The sequence below is a fragment of the Ornithorhynchus anatinus genome, chromosome 16 (assembly GCF_004115215.2).
Source record: "Ornithorhynchus anatinus isolate Pmale09 chromosome 16, mOrnAna1.pri.v4, whole genome shotgun sequence".
Lineage (NCBI taxonomy): Eukaryota > Metazoa > Chordata > Mammalia > Monotremata > Ornithorhynchidae > Ornithorhynchus > Ornithorhynchus anatinus.
In genome coordinates, this window is record NC_041743.1 from 33,462,069 (window position 1) to 33,489,300 (window position 27,232).

General features: G+C 44.2%; 1 protein-coding gene and 2 non-coding genes across 3 annotated transcripts; 1 reads left to right on the forward strand and 2 right to left on the reverse strand.

Annotated features, from left to right (window-relative positions):
- Window positions 1-8,863: 8,863 nt before the first annotated feature.
- Window positions 8,864-26,813, reverse strand: GSTO1 (glutathione S-transferase omega 1). The gene is made up of 6 exons (XM_001512360.6): window positions 26,154-26,813; window positions 25,857-25,965; window positions 20,229-20,451; window positions 19,094-19,195; window positions 11,030-11,136; window positions 8,864-9,167 (listed from the first exon to the last, which is right to left on the reverse strand). The coding sequence occupies exons 1-6, from the start codon at window positions 26,194-26,196 to the stop codon at window positions 9,014-9,016; spliced, it is 738 nt and encodes a 245-aa protein (XP_001512410.2). The 5' UTR covers window positions 26,197-26,813; the 3' UTR covers window positions 8,864-9,013.
- LOC114817611 lies at window positions 11,954-12,091 on the reverse strand. The gene has a single exon (XR_003765472.1). It is a non-coding gene; the product is annotated as a small nucleolar RNA SNORA7 (small nucleolar RNA).
- Window positions 22,223-22,360, forward strand: LOC114817600. Its single transcript, XR_003765461.1, has one exon. It is a non-coding gene; the product is annotated as a small nucleolar RNA SNORA7 (small nucleolar RNA).
- Window positions 26,814-27,232: the final 419 nt, after the last annotated feature.

Genomic DNA, 27,232 nt, shown 5'->3' on the forward strand with positions numbered 1-27,232 from the left:
TGTGATATCCATCTCCTTCTTAGCATTTGCTGCAGTCAGCAATCACTGGCAAAGACTTTCAGGTGCAACATTTAAAATTGATCACCAGTTTCCAAAATGCCCTCTGGATACTCAATGTTGATGATTTCAATGTTGGAAAGGATGTCATAAGGGAACTAACATTTTGTTTCCATTTATTTTCATTTCCATTTTGTGGGACTGCATGTCACAGTGATCAGGGAGTTTATAAACTTGCTCTTCTGGAAGACAAAATCCCCATAGGGCTTCATATGTATTATACAATTTCATCATTTGCAGGTTTAGATTAAGACCACTGTCTTTTTGGAAAAAAAAAAGTCCCATTACCTATCTCAGTGTCCAGGCAGGCAGATTGAATTTATCCCGTCAGCTACTCTACTCCCTTATGAGCCAGGAAAGTTTGATCCACAACTGTATGTACTCTCCCAAGCACTTAGGACAATGCTCTGCACGTAGTAAGCGCTCAATCAATACCATTGATAATGAACTGTTCTCAATCAGCCAGTGGTATTTATTGAGCACTTAATGTATGCAGAGCTCTGTAATAAATGCTTGGGAGAGTACAATACAATTCAATAGGTAGACACGAAAAACCGCAGTAGAGTTGGTAGAAGTGATCGATTTCCTTATGTTGTTGTGATGGGTTCTGTTCTGGTGGTATCTGGTCTGATTTAACATCCATCTATCTGAGAATATTTTGTTGCCCCTGTTGGAGACCTAATTCTTGGCCGGATAGACCACTGGTCTGACCCAAAATGATGTTGCTTGTGTACTTATTTTCTTATTACTAGAAGACCTCTGAAGGTTCCCTCTCAAGCCCCTTGAACCTGAAGATTCCCAGGCTGTATCCAGGACTGCTCTGTGCTGTGGTGACTGAGGGTTTGTTTAATTTTGCAGCAGAAGGGGCAAGAGGAAGGGAGAAAAGGCAACAAACATAGAGTAGGAAAATATAGCATATTTTTGACATGCTAGAGACAATTTTGAAAACTCAGTTTTATTTTTGCTAAGGCAAAAGTAGCCTGTTCTTTAGAGATCAAATTTTTTCTCCACTCTGTGCTCCTGGGAGACTGCATTATATTAGCAGGTTTTAGAAGTAAAAAGTGGAAATATTTTCTTGTACCTAGTTCTGCATCAGTGTATCCAGTGGGATGTCAGACTTCTCTAGTTAAGGATGACAGTTTAAAGATATGCTACATTTAAATTTGCTCCCTAGATTAGGGAGTCTGGCTTTGCTTCTCTACAGTTTTTGTGTTTTCTCTTAATGAGAGAAATGCCCTTGTATAGTACAAAATAGGTTACCATAGATACGTATTATTCACTTACACTGTGTTAGCCTTCCCAGTCATTTGAAAAAGTTAGCCCCATTCTGTTAGATAGGCTTTGATAGGATTTCTTTTTTTTTTTTTTAACTTTCTAAAGAAATGTATTCCATGGCTCACAGGAACCCAATTTATTTATGGCTGCTAACTCATTTTCAGTACTCGAGAGCGACTTGTCTTGTTAGTCTCTATGATTAGTGTGAATTATTCCTTAGTAACAGGAAAATATTCAAAATATCATCAGCAGATTGAATTAAACTCATTTATAATAATAATAATGTTGGTATTTGTTAAGCGCTTACTATGTGCAGAGCACTGTTCTAAGCGCTGGGGTAGATACAGGGTAATCAGGTTGTCCCACGCGAGGCTCACGGTCTTAATCCCCATTTTCCAGATGAGGTAACTGAGGCACCAAGAAGTGAAGTGACTTGCCCACAGTCACACAGCTGACAAGTGGCAGAGCCGGGATTCGAACCCATGACCTTTGACTCCCAAGCCTGGGCTCTTTCCACTGAGCCACGCTGCTTCTCTAATAATAATGATGATGGTATTTGTTAAGCGCTTACTATGTGCCAAGCACTGTTCTAAGCACTGGGGTAGATACAGGGTAATCAGGTTGTCCCACGTGGGGTTCACACTTTTAATCCCCATTTTACAGATGAAGTGAGGCACAGAGAAGTTAAGTGACTTGCCTAAGGTCACACAGCAGACAAGTGGCAGAGGTGGGATCAGAACCCACCTCCTCTGACTCCCAAGCCCATGCTCTTTCCACTAAGCAATGCTGCAATTACTACTATACAGGGTCAGCAGCAAGATCTAGCTTTCCTGGTTCACGTGCTTTGTTTTGTTTGGACCAAACACGTTGTTCTGACAACATGAAGGGCTTAGCCAAAGCATCTTTGGAATTTCCCAAGTGGCATTCTTTGAGAAGAATGGCCCTAACCCACTTGCCTCACCATGTCACAGGCTTCCTAAGGTGCTTAAACTTTGATGTGAATTGTAGAGTCATGATCAGTAGGTCAACTAGTCCCGTTAAAACGATATGCTTTAAAATACTGTAGTCTTGCCCGCAAGTGAACTTTCAACCAAGAAGTATTTGGGGCCTGGAGCCCACTCCACCCCTCTCCACTCTTTCCCGATAAAATACCAGCAGAGTCAAGGGTGACGACAGTTTCTCTGCCCACTAGCAACAGGGCTGCATTACTTGTTTACCCATGAACAGGGCTAATGGAAAAGGGGGCAAGTGAGGCAGTTGTCCCGGCTGCCCGCCAAGGGCGGCCCCACAGTTGGCACCAGGCCCAGGTCCCTCTGCCCCTCCTACCCTCCCCATCCCTCCTACTCCCTCCCTCTTCTCTACCCCCTTCCCTCCCCCCAGCACTGGTGTATATTATTTATTACTCTATTAGTGATCTATATATATCTATGATTCTATTTATCTATTTTGATGGTATTGATTCCTGACTACTTGGTTTTGTTTTGCCGTCTCCCCCGTTTACACTGTGAGCCCTTGGTTGGGCAGGGATTGTCTCTATCCGTTGCCGAATCGTACATTCCAAGCGCTTAGTACAGTGCTCTGCACACAGTAAGCACTCAATAAATACGAATGAATGAATAAATGAAATCTAGCAGCCAGGGAATGGGCAGCAGTGGGGGTGGGAGCACAGGCTGGAAGTTGGCTTCGTGGCCTTTTCAGGAGGAAGTCATCTCCCCTGGTGCTGTCTTCCAGGAGTGCCCTTCCTTCCCTATCCTCTTCCAGTTAGGCATTTCTTGAGCTTGGACGAGGCCCAGACGGGTCTTTTGACCTGGGGACAGGGAGTGACACTTGCCCTCCAGTTCAGCATATTTGGAGGTTGAATGGATACCACGCTGCGGAAACCCTCTCTCCTTCACAGATCCGTAATAAGTGTTCAGTAAATACCACTGATTGATAGGGGTATATACAGGATAATAATAATAATATTGGTATTTGCTAAGCGCTTACTATGTGCAGAGCACTGTTCTAAGTGCTGGGGGAGATACAGGGTAATAAGGTCATCCCATGTGAGGCTCATAGTTAATCCCCATTTTACAGATGAGGTAACTGAGGCACAGAGAAGTTATGTGACTTGCCCACAGTCACACAGCTGACAGGTGGCAGAGCCGGGAGTCGATAAGCAGACTGGATGCGGCTCCCATCACACACAGTGCTCTAAGTCTGAGAAGGAAGGAGTACCAGCTCTAAATCCGCATCTTATCGAGGAGGAAACTGAGGCACAGAGGAAAGCACTGAGGTCTAATGGAAAAAGCAAAGGCCTGGGAGTCAGAGGACCTGGATTCTAACCCCGGTTCCAGCACTTTGCTGTGTGACCTTGGGCAAGTCACTTAACCTCTCTGTGCCTCATTACCTCATCAGTAAAACGGGGATTAAGACTGTGAGCCCCATGTGGAACGTGGACTTTGTCCAACCTGGTTATCTTGTACTGACTCATGCTTAGTACAGTGTCTGACCCAAAGTAAGTATTTAACAAATACCATTAAACAAACAAAAAACAGAGAAGTTGAGCAACTTGCCGATTGTCATGTAACAGGCAGATGGTGGACCTGTCTCTCTCTGTGTGTCTCCCCAGAACATAAATACAGATCTGCAGTGGTCTTCTCTCCCATTTCCAAAGGTCAGTCTGGGTCTGCTCCACCCCTTTTAAAGGTCACTGAGGGAGGATTCTAGAGCAGCAGTGTGACCTAGTAGTACGAGTCTGAGCCTGGGAGGACCTGGGTTCTAAACCCAGCTCTGTCACTTGCCCATTGTGTGATAATAATAATAGTAATATTTCTTAATAACTTACTATATGCTAAGCACTATACTAAGCACTGGAGAAGATACAGGATAATCAGGTGCCACATGGGGCTCGCAAAGTAGGAGGGAGAACAGGTATTGAATCCCCATTTCATACATGAGCGAACACAGAAGTAAAGTGGTTTTCCAAGGTCACACAGTAGGCTTGTGGTAGAGCGGGGACTAGAACCCAGGTCCTCTGATTCCCAGGCCTACACTCTTTCCTGTAAGCCATGCTGCTTCCCAGCATGATCTTGGACACGATCTCAGGCAAGTCACTTAATTCCCTGGACCTTAGTTTCCTCATCTGTCAAGTGCGGAGTCAATACCTATTCTCCCTCCCACTTAGATTGCGAGCCCTGGGAGGGACAGGGACTGGGTCCATTCCAATCAACTCATATCACCTCCAGTGCTTAGTACAGTGCCTGGCATATAATAAGCATTTAAATATAATTATTATTGCTACTGTTAACATAATCATCATTAGGTCCTCTGATTCTCAGGACCTTGCACTTTCCAATAGCCAGGCTGCTTCTATCCAAGAAGGCTGGGCTTTCACTCTGAAACACAAAAATATGCAGCTCCTTTTGTAGAAACATGGTAGTCAGAACTGGCATGTTAAAAATAAAGGGCAGACACTCTTTCGATGTTCTATTTCTCTCCCCATCTCAAGATAATTTCCCTTTGGGTGTTTGGACACCGTACATTCTACAACTGTGGAACAAAAGTTCTTTTTACTTGTTTCATGCATATGCTAATCAGGCCAGGAACTAAGTGGGAATGGCTAGTTCTGCTTTCTTTCTTGAAGCAGCCATTCTCTCAATTACATATTTACCTATCTCAAAATGGCTTTTGATAGCCCATAAACCCATTTGAGGCTGCCTAAGCGAGAAGGCCATTCATTCATTCATTCAATAGTATTTATTGAGCACTTACTGTGTGCAGAGCACTGAACTAAGCACTTAGAAAGTACAATTCAGCAATAGAGGCAATCCCTGCCCACATCGGGCTTACAATCTAGAAGGGGTCATCTTACTGAGGTGTTTCTGAAGTCACTTTCCCTCAGGTGAAGCTTCATGGGAAGCAGGTAGGCAGTTGGCCAAGGTAAGAGATCTGCCCTTGGTAAATGTCTGCAGCTTAGGGCTGATCATTCCCAAGTGTAAGTGGTAAAATGGCTCACTCATCTTGGCAGCGGTGCAAACGGGAGATGGTGGAGCTGCCAGTTTAAACATAGAAATGTCCCACGTGAAGGCTTTTGAGAGTTCTGCATCCGAGGGGAGGTGTGGGCGCACCTAGTGAGTTTGGATGGCAGATACAATGTTGAGCTGTGTATTTAAGTTCAGGGCCCTGAAATTATAAAGTTTGAAGGGTTTTAGGAGGCCAGTGAATATAACTCTCTCTTCCAACTCCCAAATCCAATTTTTAAAAGATCTTTCCTCCCCGCATCAAAGTAGGGGATTTTTCAACCTTCCTTAATAATTAATTCCTATGCATTCCTGTCAGGAAATTGTTCTTTATGACTGATTCAAATCCTTTATTTCCTTTTGCTCTTTCTTCAGTGTCATAGAAGAGCTAATGGAAGAGTTCTTTGTAGACCTGTAGTGTATTATTGAGAACATTCCTGAGAGATTACTTTTCTTCAAATAGCATAATCCTGGTTCCTTTAACTTTTCCTAAATCTTATATTCAAAGCACATTCTCCTTGTATTGACTCCTTAGTTGTGGAAGTCAGAATTGGAAGAGGACCCTGGGCAAGCCTTGATATGTGCCGAGATTACCTCATGGTCTTATATTCATTTACCCATTCTATAATTGAACTTGCCTTCTTGAGTACAATTTTGCCTACTCATTTGTAGTTTTCAAACTCATGCTGCTCATTAACCTATCTCTTTTTTAAAGGAACTTAAGTGCTCACTCCTTGTCAGGCCCTGTATGTACTAAGCACTGAAATAGATACAAGAGATTCAAGTTGGACCCACTCCCTGTCCCACATGGAGCTCACAGTTTAAATCAGAGGGAGGTTTTGTATTCCCCATTTTACAGATGAGGTCCTGAGGCCCAGAGAAGTTAAGCGACTTGCCCGAAGTCACACAGCAGTGCTTGGATTAGAACCCAGGTCCTCTGACTCTCAGAACTGTGCTCTTTCCCACTAGACCACACTGCTTCTTATCCTCAGATCTTTTTCTACAGTCTTGCCCAAAGCTGTGCTGCTTGTACTGGTGTTACGTGATTTTTCTCCCTTTTCCATTGGAAATTTCTAACCACGGATGTTTTGAATTTGTTCAACTTTCCAAATTGCTGCTATCCTTCCAGTCCCATCTTTCCACCTCTGCTTCGGTATTCTCGGCAAACTTAATGTACAAGCCTTCTCTTCCATCACTCATTGATGAAAAGGTGACATACACTGGACATGTCTGCTGTGTGACCTTGGGCAAGTCATTTTACTTCTCTGGGCCTTAGTTTCCTGATCTATAAAATGGGGATTGAGACTGTGAGCCCCACCAGAGACAAGGACTGTGTCCAATCTGATTTGCTTGTATCCACCCCAGACCTTAGAATAGTGTCTGGCATATAGTAAGCACTTAACAAATACCACAATTATTATTATTATTATTAACACTTCCAGATCCAATTCCACCACTGCCTGACCACCAGGTGGACAGGTCCTGAATAGACATTCGATGCTATGGGCTGTGAGCCATCCATCATAAACCAAATGGGAAATTTTCCTTCTTCCCATGCCAATCTATGTGGAAGGGTAGGAAAACCCTTACTGTGCCCTAGAAAAGGTTCCAGGAAAATGGTGACTCACAAATTTCATACCACCACATCAGAAGTGGTGGGACCTCTGGTAATGGGGCTACACATCCTGAACAGATGTGGCAAGAGAAGATGATGATGATTGTGGTATTTAAGTGCTTAGCATGTGCCAGGCACTGTACTGAGCGCTGGGGTAGATTCAAGCAAATCGGGTTGGACACGGTTCTCCCTAACTCATCTGAGTGCTCATGTCTTGCTTGGGTCTCTACTACTTTGCCTCACTGGAGCAAATTTGTTTCTGCTTCTTTTAAAATATATTTAAGTTGTCTGGCTTAACTTATCTGCTGATAAATATTTACAGGAGTCAAAACTCACTTAGAGTCAACAGTCTGGCTGGGATGGGAAAAGAATGACGCAGATGGAAGAGTTGCTGTGGAATGATCCAAACAGGACTCATCTAATCCACTTTGAGGAGAGACTAAAATCTGCCCTCCTATCCCCCACTGCTTTGTCTCATCACAACTGCTAAGGAAGAACTCTGCTTTCAGTAATGCCGAAGTAACAACCCCATGATAAGGCAGGTACTCAAGGATTATATCCCTGGAAAGACTTTGTCCCAGCAGAAATACCACCATGCAGGAAGAATTGGGAGTTGAGTCAGAGGTGCCTAGCCTCAGGCACCTGCTATAAAACATGTTGCCAACTCATTCTTAGCTCCCTTTGTTGATATCCTGGTGAGGCACTCTCTGGTTGAACTGGGAAAGGTTGGATGGCTCCCCCTGCCAAGACTTCTCAATTTATTTGATACGGGACTAGTTGGTCCACAGTCAGATAACAAAGAGTGCCAGGTTTGAAATCTCATGGAAATTAACAAACTGGAAGCAGGCGCCCTACATATTTAACACAACCATTTGTCATGTGGATTGATTGGCTTGTAACACATTTATTCAAATTACTTCTGCCGGCTTTGGGATTTGGCTTGGGGAGCATTGTCAGAAAACCAATTCAAGAACATTCCAGGCCACACTTCTAAATCCTGGACTCTGACAACATCAGTGGCTAGCTTCGTGTCAGACATTGGCATTTCAAGTTTCCCAAAGACATCTGCCCTGGATCCAGAATCTTTACTCTGAATCACATCCAATGGCTGCAAGGGCCTGAAATGAGAAACCAGTAGCTCTCAAAGGAAGGCTCTTTTGAAAAGTTTTTCATATATGGTGAGTCATGAGAGCAAGAGAGTAAACTCCCAACCTCAAGACAGGTTGGTGAGGGAGAGAGAATAGGAGGGAGAAATGAATGGAGAAAGTGAAACGCATGCTGAGGAGAGGCAGAGGGAGAAGGTAGGTTCTCATCTCTCCCAAGAACAGCCACCTAATGTTGGGCAGCTCTCAAAGGTTTGCAAGGTGAGGCGAGCAAGAGAGGTGGTAATGAAATCTTTCAACTTTTTAAAATAGTATCGGTTAAGTGCTTACTATGTGCCAGGCACTGTACTAAGTGTTCGGACAGACACAAGCTAATCAGGTTGGACACAGTTCATGTCCCATGGCAGCCACCTAATGCTGGGCAGCTCTCAAAGGTTTGCAAGGTGAGGCGAGCAAGAGAGGTGGTAATGAAATCTTTCAACTTTTAAAAATAGTATCGGTTAAGTGCTTACTATGTGCCAGGCACTGTACTAAGTGTTCGGACAGACACAAGCTAATCAGGTTGGACACAGTTCATGTCCCATGGAGGGCTGACAATCTTAATCCCCACTTTATAGATGAGGCAACTGAGGCACAGAAAGTTGTGACTTGTCCAAGGTCACACTGCAGCCAAAAGGCGGGGCTGGGATTAGAACCCAGATCTTTGCCTGTGCTTTATCCACTAGATCACACTACTCACACTGCTTGGGAACCATCCTAAATAACTTAAAGAGCTGAGGATCATATCTAATGGTGGGCAGAGGGAATAGTCCTTTGAGAAGATCTTTACAAGTTTATTAAGACAAATTTCACAGAAAAGGCTGGAGGAGAGCACCGACAGTGTTTCAATCCTGCCGCTGTCTGACGTACTAGGAAAGATCAGCTGGGACGTGGAGGGTTCTCCTGGATGGCCACCACTGCCATCACAGCCCATAGTCACAGGCCTCAGGGCTGTTATTGAGATACAGCTCCATGAAGCCTTGGGAAGTTTTCAGGTCAGTGAAAATAGCCTTGACAAATGGATTCTCTGTCATGGCTGCGATCCAGAGCTTGAGATTCGGGGTGTGATCCACACAGCTATGGGAACAGGAAAGAGATGTCTGAGCAGAATGAAATGTGGTTTCACCAGGAAATCTTAAGCTTATCAGGGTTTTCAGTTTGATTTGCTTTTTTTTCTCTTATTCAACCCTCCCCGACTCCCCCAAAGCCATTTTTAGCTTTATACCTACTATGATTACCAAGTTTATTATTACATCCATTTACCTATATGAAATCCAGGATCCGCTAACTGTATTCCATCAGAAAACTCTTGGAACTTTCAACAAATTCCAGATTCACAAACTTTCTCAACACAAAGCCCTGATGGCTACCCTCTGATGTGGGAAACAAAGAGATGATATTCAAGAGTTGAAAATTGTGTAAGCCTTCGTAACAGCATTTGGTAGACAAACCTACGTAAAGGTTATGTTTACTTTCAGAGAATGGCAGGGAAAGAGGATGAAATAACAGGAAATACACATGTATACAGGCATGCCTCTTTTCATTTTTGGGAAAACAGCTTTTGGTTTCTAAAATGCAGATGTTCTCTGACCTGGTTAATGTGTTAATAGTGATTCAAAATCTATTTACAAAAATGAAATGTTCATTGGAAAACTATAAAATATTTTACAAATGTTAATTGTAACATTTCCCAGCAGTCCTCAAGTCTACCCCCGTAAAACGGGAATCCAATGTGACAATGTCCATTTTACTGAGGAGGAAGCAGAGACCCCACAGATCAGCGATGACCAGTGGGTTGTACTCTGAAAACAGGTTTGGAGAACATGGTCATTGTCCCACTCTTACCTAGATGAGTTTGGCCAAATTGTTTAACCTCTCAATCTCTGCATTTGTAATACAAGGAGAATTTCAGTTCTGACCTGCCTGGCAGAGAGGGGTAAAATAATTGAGATAACAGATATGAAAGCACTTTGTGGGCCTTGGTCTCAAAAATAACAGCTTTTCTTCAACGTATTGGGCACTTAAAGTGATCTCTACTATTATGTCACTCCGTTCAACTCTATAAGAATCTAAACATGATGATCTAATGATCTGCCCAAGGCTTAAAAGGATACTACTAATAATAATGGTAATTGTTAAATGCTTACTATGTGCCAAACACTGTACTAAGCGGTTGGTAGATATAATAATTGTGGTTCTTGTTAAGCACTACGTGTCAGGCACTGTACTAAATACTGGGGTAGATACAAAGTAATTGAGTTAGACACAGTCCCTGTCCCACATGAGGCTCATGGTCTTAATCCTCATTTTACAGATGAGGGAACTTGAGGCACAGAGAAGTGAAGTGACTTGCCCAAGATCACACTGCAGACAAATGGCAGAGCCGGGATTAGAACTCAGGTCCTTCTGACTCCCAAGCCCGTGTTCTATCCTCTAAGCCATCCTGCAGGTCTCATATGGGACTCCAATCTAAGAAGGAGGGAAACAGGTATTGAATCCCCATTTTGCAGATGGGACTGAGGCACAGAGAAGTTAAGGGACTTGTCCAAAATCACAGAGCAGACAAGTGGCAGAGCTGAAATTAGAATCCAAGTCTTCGGACTCCCAGGCCTGTGCTCTTTCCACCCGATGGGGTTGCTTCCCCACTGTCACCAGTTCTCTACTGGCAACTTCCTGTGGCAGTACAGGGGACGGGAAACTGAAATGTAGACTCTTTTTCACTTATTTATCCAGTAGGCATAACCTTGGCTATAGGCATAACAAAACCTCAAGTAGTCTTTAAATGGTTCCCTTCCACTCCCCTTCTCCCTTAGTGTTGAATTTCAGACCCACATGCCCTGGAAAAACCCAAAAGAGAAGAAATGTGTAGGAAAATATTCCAACAATCATTATCCTACAGGATTCTAAGAACTTCAGCAGAATGTGGTCAAACATCTTACTCGGCGATCTTGAAGAGTTCCAGCCGCTCAAACCACGTCCACAGCAGGTAATCAATCATGGTTATTGAGTCTCCGCTAAAATATTGTGTCTTGCGGCGGGAAAGAATCTGAGGAGTGGAACAAATTAAAAGACATTTTCATTTATACATCCAGTGACATAGCATAAGTATGAACTCAAAATTCAGGCCTGGCCATGGTAAAGATTATTGCATGGAGTATGTGGCTTTCGATTGCTGTATAGCATTTTTTTGCTCTATTAGTTTTTTTGTTCCTCTGATTTGTCACCAGTCAATGACATTTATTGAGCACTTTATATGTGCAGCGCACTGAACTGAGTGCTTGGGAGAGTACAATTCAACAGAATTAGCAGACATGTTCCCTGCCCATATTGAGCTTATATCTGATACATTCATCGAAATTCTATTTATTCTAATTGCAGCCACCAACCTCCACAAACTAGAGAAGAGACTTTAAACTCCTGAACTTGGTACCATATTCTCTGGCACTTTAGCGAGGACTTCAGGAGCCTGGGGAAGAGGAGTGCTGGCTTGCCAAAAAAATTAGGCCAGAGCAAGCTGGGATTTGAATAATCCAGATAATTGCCAAAATATTCTCATTCCCTTTGTCTCTAGGACACGGGTCTACATGACTCAGATGGGATTCCAGGACAAGACTGGATTCTGGTATTATTAATGAGATGCAGGCCTTATAATGTTGAGTCGTCTCCGACCCATAGCGAGGCCATGGACACATCTTTCCCAGAATGCCCCGGCTCCACTTGCAATCGTTCTGGTAGTGGATCCACAGAATTTTCTTGGTAAAAGTATGGAAGTGGTTTACTATTGCCTCCTTCCGTGCAATAAACTTGAGTATCCACCCTTGACTCTCTCCCATGCCTCTGCTGCCCAACACAGCTGGGTTTTGACATTTAGCAGATTGCCTTCCACTCGCTAGCCACTGCCCAAGCTAGGAATGGAACGGGTCTCCCTCTGCTTGACTCTCCCTCCCAAGGTCGAGACTGGTAGAATACTGGAAACTCTCCAGGTGCAACCCTGAGAGGGGTAATGGGATGCTTGGGTTTTGAATTTTCAGGTGCATGCTGAGGTGGGGCTCAAGTGGTTGTTAGTGGCAAATGGCACCTGTGAATAGATGTCAGCTCAGCAGCTGTGTGACTCTTAGCCTGCTACTTTCTTAGTGAAAATGGGAAGAGAGTGCAGATTGACAGACACAGAGGCTCAGTGCAATGTGGTGCCCTTCAATCTGTTCCCACAAGAGCCAAGGGAGGTTCACTTCCAGTGCTGAATGCTCAGTGAGAAAGGTATGTCAATCAATAGTATTTATTGAACACTTACTCTGTGCAAATCGCAATAGAGATAATGATGATGATATTTAAGTGTTTATTAAGTGCAGGGGTGGATTCAAGCAAATTAAGCTCGGACACGGTCCCTGTCCTTGTGAGGCTCACAGTCTCAACCCCCTTTTTACAGATGAGGTAACTGAGGCCCAGAGAAGTGAAGTGACATGCCCAAGGTTACACAGCAAACAAGTGGCAGAGCCAGTATTAGAACTCATGACCTTCTTACTCCCAGGCCCATGCTCCATTCAGTACGCCAAGCTGCTTCCTGGTATACATTATTCCTGCGCTCAAGGAACTTACAAACTAGTGGAGAGAGAGAGAAGGAATTTCACCAAAACCTGCCTCACACAAGAAGAAAATAGTATGCTTTTCTTTCACAGAACTACCTTGGACTGGATAAACTACATGGTCTGCTCACAGGAGGGAATCGTTCAGATGCAGAGAAAAAGATGTTTCTCCAGCAACCTACATAATAGAAATAGGATCCATTTTCATCTGTAGAGAAAACTTGGTTTGATTCATAAGGTTCCACTCACCTAGAGTGTTTCTTCTATTATTTTTAGTTTCAGGGTTTGGTTAATACTTCCCACTATTTAGATAACTGTACATATGCATACTGACCCTGAGATGCAACCTCTCAGCATCTGACTTGGACTCTTTGGCCTTAATTAGGGTAATTAACCAACCCTAAGACATCTAACTCATTAAATAAATGTAAAAGACTGATAGATATGGGGCCATAATTTCTAAGAAACATTATGGGTTGCTTAATATTTAGCCGACAGCCCCCACTGAGACACTAATGAGGGATGAGAGAGGAAATACAGTATGGATGTGAAGCATAAGAGCATAACTTCATCTATCTTGGCATCTTGAAATGATGCATTGGATTATCAAAGTTCACTGAGTTCCTCGATGGATCAAGCAATCATATTTAATGAGCACTTACTGTGTGCAGAGCACTGTATCATGCGCTTGGGAGAGTACAATATAACTGAGTTGGTAGACATGTTACCTGCCCACAATCTAGGAAGGGAAACCAGAGGGGATAAATCACTTGTATTAACTGAGTACTTACTGGGTGCAGACATTGTACTATGCATTTGGGAAAGACTTGGTAAAAATGATCCCTGCCCACAAGGAGTTCACTGTCTATGATCACAGGCTTTTCTCCCTTAGATTTACTAAGTAGACCAAGTGTAACTTTGTATTACACACCTCCTCCTGCAGAAAAGAACCTACTACTTCCATGAACCATCCATGCTAAAGAGCCTCTTATCACCAATCCTAGACACGTTTCAATTTCCCTGTGTAATGAAGCAGGTCCTGTCAGATGTTGGTTCTCTTCACTGCATCTTTACTGAAATTTCTTCCATGCCTCAAACAGCACAGGGCATGTAATAGTTGTTGATGACAAAGTCTTTGAGGCGAGCTCTCTTACCTTAGGCTTCTATGTCAACCTCTTTCCCCGCAGTAAACGGGTTTTGCCATTAGTTTCTTTAGGTTCTCTAGAATCATTTGCTGTTTTGAGTTACCTAAAGAAGATGGGAGTCAGCAAATTCTAAAAACTCATCATTCCACTTCATTCACAAATAACCTTATTAACTTCTCCTTCTGGTGGGAATGCCTCATTTACTCCTACTACATTTTTGCTCACCACCTCTTACTCAGTTTTCAGGTTTGACAGAGGATCTGATTTGGTAACAATGAGGTGAGACACATTCTTAGTTATCTTTATGAAAGATCTTATCAAAACCTTTGGGGAGAGTCACAACTAGTCATATTCACTTCTTTTCTTTGTTCATTTTCAAAAGCATCAAAATAAGGGAAGAGGTAACCAACAGCTTTTGTAAAAATGATAGTGATTTGCCCAACATAAAAATATGAACTTGGTCTTTGGTAACTTCACCCCCCGGACTAATAACTTCTGCAAAAGTACAATGCTATTCTTGGTAGTTCTGTTTTTGAGTTCCTGTAATTCTTCCAGGTGTTACACCGATTCTGATAATAAACCATTCATTCATTACTTGGGCTTCTCTACTTTTGTTCACTTTCTTTAGTTTTCCCTTCAGAATCAGTAAATGGGAGAGCTAGTCTCTCCTCTCCAGCACTATGCAAAGTGACATATTAGTTTCTTTTTAATTGGGCCGCCCAAGACGGCTTCCAGTGAATTAATCTCAAGGCTGTCTCTGATAGCTACTCTCAAATGTGCTGAAATAAAGAATGCATCCTTTAGATCTTGGAAATACGCATAAAGACACATATCTCTTTTATTTAGGACTCCAAATCTTCCCCTCCCTCTCTGCAAACTCACCTTTCCTCCCGCCTCCAGGAGCCTCTACATGGATGCCATGTTAGCACTTCAAGTGCAAAATGTCCCAAACTGAACTACTCATCTTCCCTTTAAAATTCCAATTCCTCTCCGCATTCCACCCAGCTCCCACTCTTTGTTCCTCTCAAGGGAACCTATTCGCTAGGCCTTTCTGGACTCACTTGCCCTTACCTCTTGCTAAAGTCCTCCAGGGATGACTCTCTCCTTCATATCAGATAGTAGAGGAGACCCTCGTCCCTGTTGAGGCAGGAAATAGATTAGGAATTTATCCTGCACCCCCAGAAGAAAATCCTCAATGAAATAACCTCCCTTCTGCGACCCTTGGAGAGTTAAAGACTTGAGTGTGGCTCCCTCTTGTGGAGCGTGTTGAGGAGATACAAAATGAAGTTTTCAGAAGAAGGAGAATTTCTTAAAGTGGTAAAGATGAAGCTGCATGACTTCTGGAGAAGGAAGAGCGCGGGGAAAGACCAAACTGTGGGTTCATTCGGACTTTTCATATCTCCCCTCAGAGATCGCTTCTTCCCTTGTGTTCAGAATCACAGTAATCTCTGAGCCCTCCATTGACGGAAGCTGGCTCACAGCAGGCTAGGAAATTCCATGGGTATTAAAGTAGGGTTGGTAGCTGGAACTGGGCAGAATTCAGTTCTGGTATAAGAAAGTCCAGGAAGGAGGGCTGTTGGATAACGGGTCTGGGGAGGGGCTATGCCACAAGCCCCACTCCCGGCCCCTGCTGTCCGTGATCTCTTTTTTCACCATCAGCCCCAACCCCAGCCCCGTCTCTCCCATCTTAACTCTACTCAGAGGGCCTGGGATTCATGCCTGGTGCCTTCTTCAGTAGTTTCCGCTTGTCACCGCCTACACACATACACACACACACTTCAGAAAGTCTCTTCATCACCACTTTGGAATTCTGGTTAGAAATCCCTTTTACTTCCAGGCTTTAATGAAAGGGAACTTCTGTGTCACAGCTAGAATAGGAATCATGGGATCCAAGTAGGCAGAAGATGGCTTTTAAAAAGAATAAATGCTAGAAAATCAGCAGCCCAGATAATAATAAGAAGAATTATGGTATTTGTTAAGCACTTATTACGTGCCAGGCACTGTACTAATCGCTGGGATGGATACAAGCAAATCGGGTTGGACAGTCTCTGTCCTACGTGGGGCTCACAGTCTTAATCCCCATTTTACAGATGAGGTAACTGAGGCACAGGGAAGTGAAGTGACTTGCCCAAGGCCACACAGCAGAAAGTGGCAGAATCGGGTAGAACCCATGACCTTCTGACTCCCAGACCCATGCTCTATCCACTACGTATAAAAATTACTAGTTAGTAACTCCACTAGTAGAGAAGCAGCAAGGTCTAGTGAAAAGAATATGAGCCTGGGAGCCAGAAGGACCTGGGTTCTAATCCCAGTTTCAACCCTATGCTGGGTGACCTAGGACAAGTCACTTAACTTCTCTGGGCCTCAGTTACCTCATCTATAAAATGGGGATTAAGACTACCCCTATGTGGGACAGGAACTGTGTCCAACCTGATTATCTTGTATCTTCCCCAGTGGTTAGTACAGTGCCTGGTACATAAGTGCATAACAAATACCACAATTATTATTATTAGTAATAATTAGGGTATTTGGTATTTAAGTGCTTACTTTTTGCCGAGCACCGTTCTAAGTGCTAAACACTGTTCTAAGCGCTGGTAGTAATAGTAGACATTAAGCACTTACTAAGCTCTGGAAAAGAACTGAAATGTGGCATATTTTATCAGAGATACAGGACAAGTGATTATTTGGGGTGAAATATTTCAAGTATTTTGAAGGAAATCAACATCACCAGAAGCTGCCCCCAAAATGTCATTCAAGATGTAGTTTTAAGTCATTACCCACAGGCACAGCCAAATCTGAAGTTAGCAGGATTATAAAGGGAGACAAGGGGAAGGTGGAAATGGACTGAAGGGGTAGAACAAGATGTAAATCTCTCACAACGTAAAAGATATAGGTGGAATTGTTGAAAATAAAGAGAGGTGTTCAGATATGAATAAGAAACAGTTCGCTTTCCTGCAGGTTACTTTGCTGCAGACTTAGCTTCCAGGTGCTGATCTATTTATAAATCATAAGTAGGATTTTAAAAATGAATACTTCCCGGTTAATTTGGCTTGGAGGGATGAGGGAGGAATATAACCAATAGCGAGCCCTCTTCTAGGGCACTACAGAAGATTAGTTCTTTGTTAAAAAATAATTACATTTTTTCTGTATTCCCCTCCAGATGTATACACTGATACTGCCCAAAGGGAAAATAATTAGATTGGCTATTTCTAAAATGGAAGTTCAGTAACTTTAGTTGATATAGTTAAATTAAGAAGATATAGGCAACTTTGCAAGAGAATAACAATCTCCTTGAGCAAATCAGCTCATTTGTTTTTTTCTTTCTTTTTGAAAGGATGACCTAAAATTAAAGATCATGTCTATACTTAACGATCAAGAGACAATTTAACTCTTGAGATTATAGTAATGACATCAGATTAATAATTCCCACTCGCAGAAGGGAGTTCCTAGAATAAGATATTTTACTTTTTCCCCACAAGGTTGCTGGGTAAGAACCATGATTAACTATATTGGGTGTAAAGTCTAAAATTGAAGCATTTACTAATAAGAACTACTTGAATTGTATTGCTGAAATCTACTATTTTACTTGCCTTTCTATTATTCAGTGGGGACAGGTTCATTGCACTGCCTCTTGATAAGCACCTTTTTCTATGGTATTCTTCCTCTGGGAAGAACTATTTTCCAAAGCCCTGTTCTACTTTCAAGTGCATGCTACACTGGATTCACTTAAAGACACTCAAAAATTACTTGACAAGTTTTATCACATATAAGCAATGTGCCTGACCTTTGCATTAAGAAGGAAATCGATTTCCCTGAGTGTAGAAATACATCAACTCTTTCACTTCATCGAAAATCCAGTCTTTGGAAATCCAGAACATTTAACTGAACGACCCCGGGCATGCATCTTTGCATATATCTAGGCCACCACCCTGCCTTTCCTGCCTCGTAAAAATTTTTTAAAAGAACCCAGTTCCCTCTGTCCCAAATTCTAATGTGGAGGCTCAGGATCTTAAAATGGAAATATTGTTCTAAGAAGCCATAAAGGAACCATCTACAAACCCAGTACCCTCAGAGCCAGGGATAAAGACAGGCATCTCCGCACCCTATTTTCCCCACTTCTGTGTCGGAGTCAGAGATCATGGGTTCGACTCCCGGCTCTGCCACTTGTCACCTGTGTGACTGTGGGCAAGTCACTTCACTTCTCTGTGCCTCAGTTACCTCATCTGGAAAATGGGGATTAAGACTGTGAGCCTCACGTGGGACAACCTGATTACCCTGTATCTTCCCCAGCGCTTAGAACAGTGCTTGGCACATAGTAAGCGCTTAACAAATACCAACATTATTAAGTACTGTGTAGGTAGCTTTAAACTCAGTTGCTTCCCCTACCTCAATCAGTGCTATTTATTGAGCACTTTCTAAGGGCAGAGCACTGTACTAAGTGATTGGGACAGTACAAGGCATTAGACTTTGAAGAACCTGTTGAGAAGCACCATGGTCTATTGGAGCGACCTCGGGTCTGGGAGTCAGAGGACTTGGGTTGGTTCTAATCCCGGCTCCTCCACTTGCTCTCGGACCTTGGGCAAATCACTTCACTTCTCTGTGCCTTATTTCTCTCATCTGTAAAATGGGGATTCAAGCAGTGAGCCTCATGTGGGACAAGGACTGTGTCCAACCTGATTATCTTGTATTTATCCCAATGCTTAGTACCATGACTGGCACATAATAGGTGCTAAATAAATACCTTAAAAAAAAAGTTGGACTCGAGATGGTGAGCTTGTTGTCGGCAGGAATGTGTCTGTTGCTGTGCTGTATTCTCCCCAGCACTCCCAAGTGCTTTGCACACCGTAAGCGCTCAATAAATACAACTGAATGAATGAATACTGCTAAAGAGCAGGATACACCCATGCAAATTCCTTTTACTTTTTTCAAACAACCATGATGTTTACCTTATAATAGACTCAATTGGGGTGTGCCGCCTAGTATCAAGGCTGGCATAAGAAATCTGGCTGCCACCCTCCAGGGACTGGCAGTGGGTGTGGAGGTGGGGTATTTGAGGAGCTAAACTACTTTATGGTGCAGTAATTCTACGTCGTTCAATGTCCCTCTCTGGACCCAGGCTGAACTCATAATTATCTATGCCTGGGGACCAGCATCAGACTTTTCCCTCAAACAGTGAAAACTGGTGATTGAGCCATCTGCTTCACCCGCCACTACAACAGGCTCTCCCTATCTAGAACGGTGAGTCCAAACCAGAAGAAGGTATTCTATTCCTTACCTCCTCCAACATGCTGAATTCCTTACGCAGTTCTGCCTTCAGGTCAGAGCAATCTTCCCCATTCCGGGCTCCGGTCATACATTTCAAAGCCAAAGGTGGTACCTGAATGGAGATGAGTTAAAGGAGATAGTCTTAGGAGAAAGGTTTCAGGACATCTATAGCTATCCCTCTATCCAGAAATCATCCTCTCCTAGCTCATTTCCCATTTTTGCCACCCCAAGTCATATAACTCTACCTTAGTTTTCCTTCTTTTGATCCAAATGGAGATTTCCGATCCCACTTCTCACAAAAGTAGCACAGTTTTTCCATCCCACCGCCTCTTACAACAGCCCACTCTTTCATCCCTCTTGTGATCCCTTCAAATCTCCTGAAAGATTTTTCTTTGGAGTAGGCTCTATCGATACATCTTCACTCTCTGACTATGTATTCAACCATTCTGACTTCAGCCTCTAAGGACAGAAGACACAGCCATGAAGACAGACTGCAAAAATGTAATCAAGAGCGTAATACTGTGCAAATGAAATATGGTACAGTAATGTAGCAAAACCAGGGGAGAGAGTTAGCCCAGGGAAGCATGGGAGGAGTAGCGATGTAGCCTAATGTAAATATTCATGCTATGGATGAAGACCGTATAAAATCATCATGCATTCATTTATTCAGCTATTCCATCCTGATATACTCACGGGCTACTAGTTGCTGTAACCTTGTTTCTTTAAACACACAATAAACCTTGTGTGTTTATATAGCAAACAGTATGTGCTAAATAAACACAACCGACTGAGGAAAAGTGACCGGTCTCCTGTCAGCACCCAGCCCAAAACCAGTGTAATCTGAAATCATAGCACACTAGTCACTCATTTCTTACATAATGCCATTAGCTCCCACTTTTCCACTATTATCCCATCTCTTGCCACTTTCTGTATGATGCTAAAAGGCTAGTGAAGATATGTATTGTTCAAAGGAGGTTTCTATTCTTCCTTTCTCGAAATATCTCCAGTTTTAAATTTCAAATGATTTGTGGGGAACAAAACAGGGACTTGAAGAGGAGCAAAGACTCAAAGGCACCACTGATTTGGCTAGCAAGGGTCAAAGCAAAAGAAGATGGGCTGGGTGAGGGGAAGGGAAAATCAAGTACCTTAGAGAACTGGTTAAAGATCATCTTTTGGTACGCCTTTTCATAAGGGTCATCTGGGAACAGTTTCTTCTCAGGGTAGGCTTCATCCAGGTACTCGCAGGTGATGGAAGATTCATAGATCAGCTGACCCTTGCTGGTCTCCAGAACTGGCACCTGGCCAAGGGGGTGCTTCTGAAAGAACCATTCAGGCTTATTCTTCAAGTTGATGTTGACAACTTCGTGTCTGCAAGGAAGAAGGAAAACACCAGGATTGATACAGACTGAACTGCATCCTTAGAGGGGGTGAGATGCAAGCACACGGGGAAAAAAATACAATAAGGACACTGGTCCATATCAGGAACTAGACATATGGTCACTCTGGCCTGCCACCACCCTATGATATGCTCTCTAGAATTGTATTGTATTTTCCAAGATATAAATACAGTGTTCTGCACACAGTAAGTGCTCAATAAATACGACAATGTGGCCTAATAGAAGGAGCACATACCTGGAAGTCAGGGGACCTGAGTTCTAATCCCAGCTCTGTTACTTGCCTGTTGTGTGACCTTGGACAAATCCCTTAACTGCTCTGCTCCTCAGTTGCCTCATCTGTAAAATGGGGATTAAATACCTGATTTCCCCATTTTAGCCTGTGAGCCCCATCTGAGACAGGGACTGTGTCCGACTTGATTCTCTGGGGATTATCTACCACTGCATTTGGCCACTGGTAAACACTTAATAAGTAGCACAATTATTATTATCATTATTATTCCTCAAATACTTGAGGTTTGTGATTTTATGGCTTCAAAATCCTTCCCTTTTAAGAAAGAATCAAGGCTTTAATTAGCATTGTTAGCTGAGGAACCACTAGTGGGGGGAAAAAGTGAATATTTTCCTCATCTTTCTTTGATGATGACAGGGTAACTGAGACTCCAAGATTAATTGTACTGTTGGTAATAAAGTTAACGCCGATGGGGAATTCCTGGAAATATGTCCTAAGACTCCCGAATTCCAGTTTAGTGGTCTGTCCCAAAAACTCGCTATGCCAGACATAGAGGTCATGCTGATGAAATAAACCAGTAGAAGACAGAAACCCTCAAGGAGATTTTAGGTGACATCCAGCCTGTGTTATCCTGTGTTACCTCAGAAAAGATGTCTGGGCAAGATACCATCAGAAAGAGAAGCATCTGACTCATTATTACTGAAACTTCTTGGAAAGCAATTTAAGCAACTATTACAAACTACGTTCGATACAACCTTTAAGGGCCCCAAAGCAATTAAGTTCAAATCAAGCAAGACAGAATAGTGTCTAAAGCCCAAGTTGCATTCAGAATTCAACTCATATTTCTAATGACTTGTCTACGGGATTGTTCAGACAGTAATACCAAGTGAGAGAAGAGAAGGTGGCTTGCCTAGGTTTCAATAAGAATTGAGAACTGAGCCTTCTCCAAAAGAACAGATTAGCTGAACAAGAAGAATACGCACTAGTCTGTGCATGTAACATATCAAGTGACTGACAGGCTGAGAGCAGCTGATTTGCTTTGTGGGCTTAGAAATGAATTCAACTATTGAGTAAAAGACAGGTCAGAGCTGGAGGCAGAATTCAGCTTTATAATCTTGGATCCCGGACAATTTAATTGTCTGATATTATGAACTACCACTTTATGTACCACCAGTTCTAACTGTGAGCGTACGTGACTGTGAGCAGCTTTACAATTGGCCCCTTTGTTGGCCACTTTGGATGCAGAGTGGCCTAGAGGATAGGGCCTGGGACCTGGGTTCTAATCCCGGCTCCACCACTTGTCTGCTATGTGACTTTGGATAAGTCACTTCACTTCCCTGTGCCTCACTTACCTCATCTGTAAAATGGGGATGAAGACTGTGAGCCCCATGTGGGTCACAGACTGTGTCCAACCTGATTTGCTTGTAACTACCCCAGCACTTTATACAGTACCTGATGCATAATAAGCACTAAAGTATGATTTTAAAAAAAATAGCGCTTTACTTGTCATAACCTCCTCTCAGGATCGCATTTGGCGAGTTTCCAGTACTCTACCAGTCTCGGCTATGGGAGGGAGAGTCAAGCAGAGGCATACACATTCCATTCCTAGCTTGAGCAGTGGCTAGCGAGTGGAAGGCAATCTGCTACAAGTCAAAACTCACCTGTGCTGGGCAGCAGCAGCATGGGAGAGAGTCGAAAATGGAGATTCAGGTTTACAGCACGTTAGAAGACAATGGTTTACTAAGCTCACAGTTTAAGTAGGAGGGAGAACAGGCAATGAATCAACATTTTACAGATGAGGAAACCGAGGCAGAGAGAATTTGAGTGACTTCCCCAAGTTCAAAAAGCAGACAACAAGCAGAGTGGAATTAGAATAGGTTTACCATTCTGCATTTTTACCAAGAAAACTCTAGGGATACACTACCTGAACAATTGCAGATGGAGAGTGGGGTGTTGTGGGAGAGACTTGTCTGTGAAGTCCCTATGAGTTGGAGACACTTGACGCATAAGACAAGTCATAAATTAAGCCCCAAGAAACTCAAGAAATCAGAGATCCAAGTAAACCACTTATCAAATAGAATATCTAGATGGGTCCATCTCAGAATCACATACAGTGGGTCTCTGCTATGATGGGTTACTACACCATGGATCCTGGTTTAATGCAAGTTTGTCTTGGACTCTGTGTTTTAGTGAGATCCAAGTTTAGCTTTCAAATATATTCTGGCTGCTGAGTAGCTAAAGAAGTTCCATTTTCACAAAAAATCTTCCACAGAGTCTTTTTAGTTTGCTTGGTTCTAGTCAGCTACTATTGTAATTATTATTGTTACTATTATTATGATATTTGTTAAGTGCCCACCTATGTGTCAAGCACTATTCTAAACATTAATCCAGTCAGAAAGTCCATCCCACATAAGCTCACAGTTTAAGTAGGAGGGAGAACAGGCAATGAATCATCATTTTACAGATGAGGAAACCAAGGCAGAGAGAATTTGAGTGACTTCCCCAAGTTCAAAAAGCAGGCAACAAGCAGAGTGGAATTAGAATCCAGGTTCTCTGACTCCCAGACCTATGCTCTTTCTACTCCGCCATGCTGCACCTCAGTGTTAACTTTATTGCTTTACCACTTCCACCCACCTTTTAGAACCTTGCTTAATGCTTCCTCACATCACCCAAAGGTCATGGGTCCTTTGGGATTCCTAGCTCCCAATGCAATAAGGTCCTGTAGTGCAGGAAGAGGACTGGATTTGGAGACCTCTTTCCATTTTTTTTTAACCCAAGATGGAGTTTGCTGCCAAACTCCAAATAAAGAGATGATTCTGAATTAATATTATACCCTAGAGAGCTCTAAAACTGGGGAAAAATTATCCTGGGAGAGACAGAGTAACATTTAAAATGTACTGTGATGTGGGGCTAGTGAAAGTATCTTTTAATGGGCTTTAACAGTTTGGGTTTCACAAATTCTTAAGCCACTAAACATAATTTGAACCAAGCGAGAGATCTGCCCCCAAAAAAGGATTTTGGAGTTGAAAGTTGTTATTCTAAAAAACAGAGAAAAATTTACATTTCTAGTCATTTCAAATGAAAGCATCACAAACCCAGCTATAGCGACACCTCTGCACAAGTCAAAATAAAATCTGTGGAACAGTTATAACTAATAGGCATAATCAATCCAGCAATTGTATTTATTGAGGAGTTACTGTCTGCCAAGCACTGTACTATGCACTTGAGAAAGTACAATATAAGAGAATTGGTAGTCATGTTCCTTGCTCACAGTGTCTAGAGGGGGAGATGAATAAACACATTAATAAGTGAATGTTGAGATGGTTGATGGGATGGCGTGCTTGGGAAATGGGAGGATCAATCGGGAAATGCCTCCTGGAGGAGGAAATTTTTAGGAGAGTTTTGAAGGAAGGGAGGGACACCTTTGGCAAAACTATGGAGAAGAAGGGGTGTTCAAGCAGAGGGAAATGCTTGAGCAATGGGTTGAAGGAAGGGGAGGCAAGAATGAGGGGCAGTTAGGAGAAAGGGCCCGATTGCCAAGGCAGATTGAGTTGGAATCTTCTGAGAGTGGGGGGTGAGAGGGAGAGAAGGAGAGAGAGAGAGTGATAGAGACAGAGTGAAACAAACTGAAGGCGGAAGGAAGAGAAAACAGTTAAAGTGCTTTGGCAAATAGTAAGCACTTTATAAATATCATATTTTCTTAAAAGGGAAGAGAGATAACTAAGGGAGAGGGGAGATGGGCATGACGAAGGAAGAGCTCCCTACCTCCTCATCCTCCCAACTCTGCTTCTATCCCTTCCTCTACCACCCTCCCCCAGCCTTTCGGGCCCAGCAGGTCTGCTGGAATCAGAAGGTCGGGCAGTCAATGCCACAGATATGTTTGATGGCAACCGACAACCACAGCTGAGCAGCCTGCAAGGCTAAGGCTTTGTTTGGGGGAAGTTTCTGATGCACCCGGATCACATGTTTCTAACCATGCCGGAAACAGTCTGATGGTCTTGTTCGGGCACAGTGTCAATGGTCGCAGTGACAGAGGGAAGCACTCTGCCTCCTCTTCTTCGGCCACCAAAACTGCCATAGACATCATTCCCCACCCAGGACCGTGGGCACTCTCCCACCTGGCTCAGGCCTTTCAAGTGGCAGGACTGAACCAGCCTAGACCACCCTAATCAGCATTATCAACAGCATTTATTGAGCACCTACTTATTGGGTGCAAACACCATCACAGGCCCTTGGGAATGTACAACCTAAGCAAAAGATATGAAACCTGCCCTCAGGCAGCTTACTCTCCAGGAGAGGAGACAAATAGGCATAGACAAACATACGACAGGTAAAAGAGGAAGAGCACAGGCATAAGAAATAGAAAGAGGAGTAAGCAATAAATGGCAAATAAACATATATACACAGTGCTAAGGTGGCTGCAACAGAACCCAGAAAGGAGGGGAGGGTAGTCGGGGAATACTCCTTGGAAGATGTGATTTGGGGGGGAGACTTTCAAAGATGGGCAGTGATGTAGTTTGGCAGATTTTAGCAGGGTGGACCGATGCAGGGAGAAAGCCGAGAGACGGGTCAGAGGCGATAATGTCACCAGAGAGGTCCAGTGAAAAATTTTGCTTGGCAGGTGTGAAGTCTGAGCTGGCATAAAGCTGGAAATGGGTACTGGAGAGACAAGTGGTAGAGAACTTTGAAGTCAACGATTAGGAGTTTCTGTTTATCGTGAGAAGAAATGGGTAGCCACCAGAAGGGTGGATTTTGAGGACTGGGTAACAATAATAACGATGATGGTATCTGTTAAGCGCTTATTTTATGCCAGGCACTGTACTAAGCGCTGGGGGTGTCCTCAGCAGACCTATGCAGTAACCCAGAACAAAGCCACATGATCTGAGAATAAGCATTTAAAATGGCTTCCACAGACCTGGGGGGGGGGGGAGGGGAATTGGTAGGGGGGGCAGAGAATAAGGGGAACAGAAGAGGGGGTCAGAAATAGGGACCCTCTGCCCCTGGAATAAAGACGTCCACAGCTGGCATTAGCTCTGGTGTTGGGGGAATGGAATCGACTCCACCAACGGTGTTTCCTGAGGGCTCGTTGTGTGCGGGGCACTGTCCTAAGCGTTTGAGAGAGTCCCAGCTCGCCGGCGATCACTTACTTGATTCCTTTGGCGTTGAGGACCAGCAGGGTCCGCTTGGCGTAGGGGCAAAACCTCATGCTGTACACTCGGATCAGGCCCTCGGGGACCGGGCCTGGCGGGGCGCTGCCTGCAACAAAGCAAGGCACCCCCTTACTGCTCGGAGGAGGGGGTCCCCCATCGCCCCAGGACCCCCTCCCGGGGAAGCAGGGGGGGTGGGGAGGTGACCCCGATGGGCCAAGGTGGGCTTGCATTCGGGGAGGGGGCGCCCAGCCCCAGCAGACCTCCTCCCCCCGGCCGGCCTCCCGGAGGACTCACCCTTTCCCAGGCTCTTGGACGACACCCCCGACAGTCCCGACATGACGGCTCGCGGGGCTCCGGTGCCAACCCTCAGCACTCGCCGTTGCAGGCTCCGCTAGCGAGGGTGGCGAGTGGCGGGGCTAGTGACCGCTGCAAGGCCGGCCAGTGGATGGGCTAGGAGCCGCTGCGAGCTCGGCTAGTGGCCTCTGCAAGGTCGGCCAGTGGATGGGCTAATAGCCGCTGCAAGCTCGGTTAGTGGCTGGGCTAGTAGCCGCTGCAAGCTCGGTTAATAGCTCGGCTTGTGTCCGCTGCAAGGTCGGCTAGCGGCTGGGCTAGTGAACCCTGTAGGCTCGGCTACTGAGCTCTGCCAGGTAGGCCAGTGGCTGGGCTAGGAGCCGCTGCAAGCTCGATTAGTAGCTCGGCTAGTGGCCTCTGCAAGCTCAGCTAGTGGCTGGGCTAGTGAGCTCTGCGAGGTAGGCCAGTGGCTGGGCTGGTAGCCTCTGCAAGCTCGGCTGTGGCTGGGCTAGGGAGCGCTGCAAGGTCGGCCAGTGGCTGGGCTAATGTCCGCTGCAAGGTCGGCTCATGGCTCGGCTAGCGACCGCTGCAAGGTCGGTCGGCCGGTGTCTGGGCGAGCTCGCTCAATAGCTCGGCTAGTAGCCCTGCTCCTGGCCGCTGGAGCCCCGCCTCCCTCTTCCATTTATAGCTCGGGGCCCGGGGCGGACACCGAGGACGGGGGTGTCCTCCCGGCAGAGGTGGGTCGGTGCAACTCCCTCCCCCGGGAGGATTCGTTCAACCAATCGTATTTACTGAGCGCCTAACCGTGTGCAGAGCACTGTACTGAGCGCTTGGGAGAGTTCAATTCAGCAACAGAGACAATCCCTGCCCACAACGGGCTCACTGTCTAGGAGGTGGGAGACAGGCATCAAAACAAGTAAACGGGCATCAGTAGCATCACTAGCAATAAATAGAATTATAGATGTATATACATCATTAATAAAATAGTATAAATATGTACATATATACACACAAGTGCTGTGGGGGTAAATAAAATAAAGAAAATTGGTATTCGTTAAGCGCTTACTATGTGCAAAGCACTG

Excerpts from the sequence above, each read along its gene's own strand:
- GSTO1 (XM_001512360.6), bottom strand. The coding sequence starts at position 26,196 with ATGTCGGGACTGTCGGGGGTGTCGTCCAAGAGCCTGGGAAAGG. Across the intron at positions 20,452-25,856 it reads CTCAACGCCAAAGGAATCAA|ACACGAAGTTGTCAACATCA; the intron begins GTAAGTGATCGC and ends TCTTCCTTGCAG. Across the intron at positions 9,168-11,029 it reads GAACTCTTCAAGATCGCCGA|CTGTGTGGATCACACCCCGA; the intron begins GTAAGATGTTTG and ends CTGTTCCCATAG.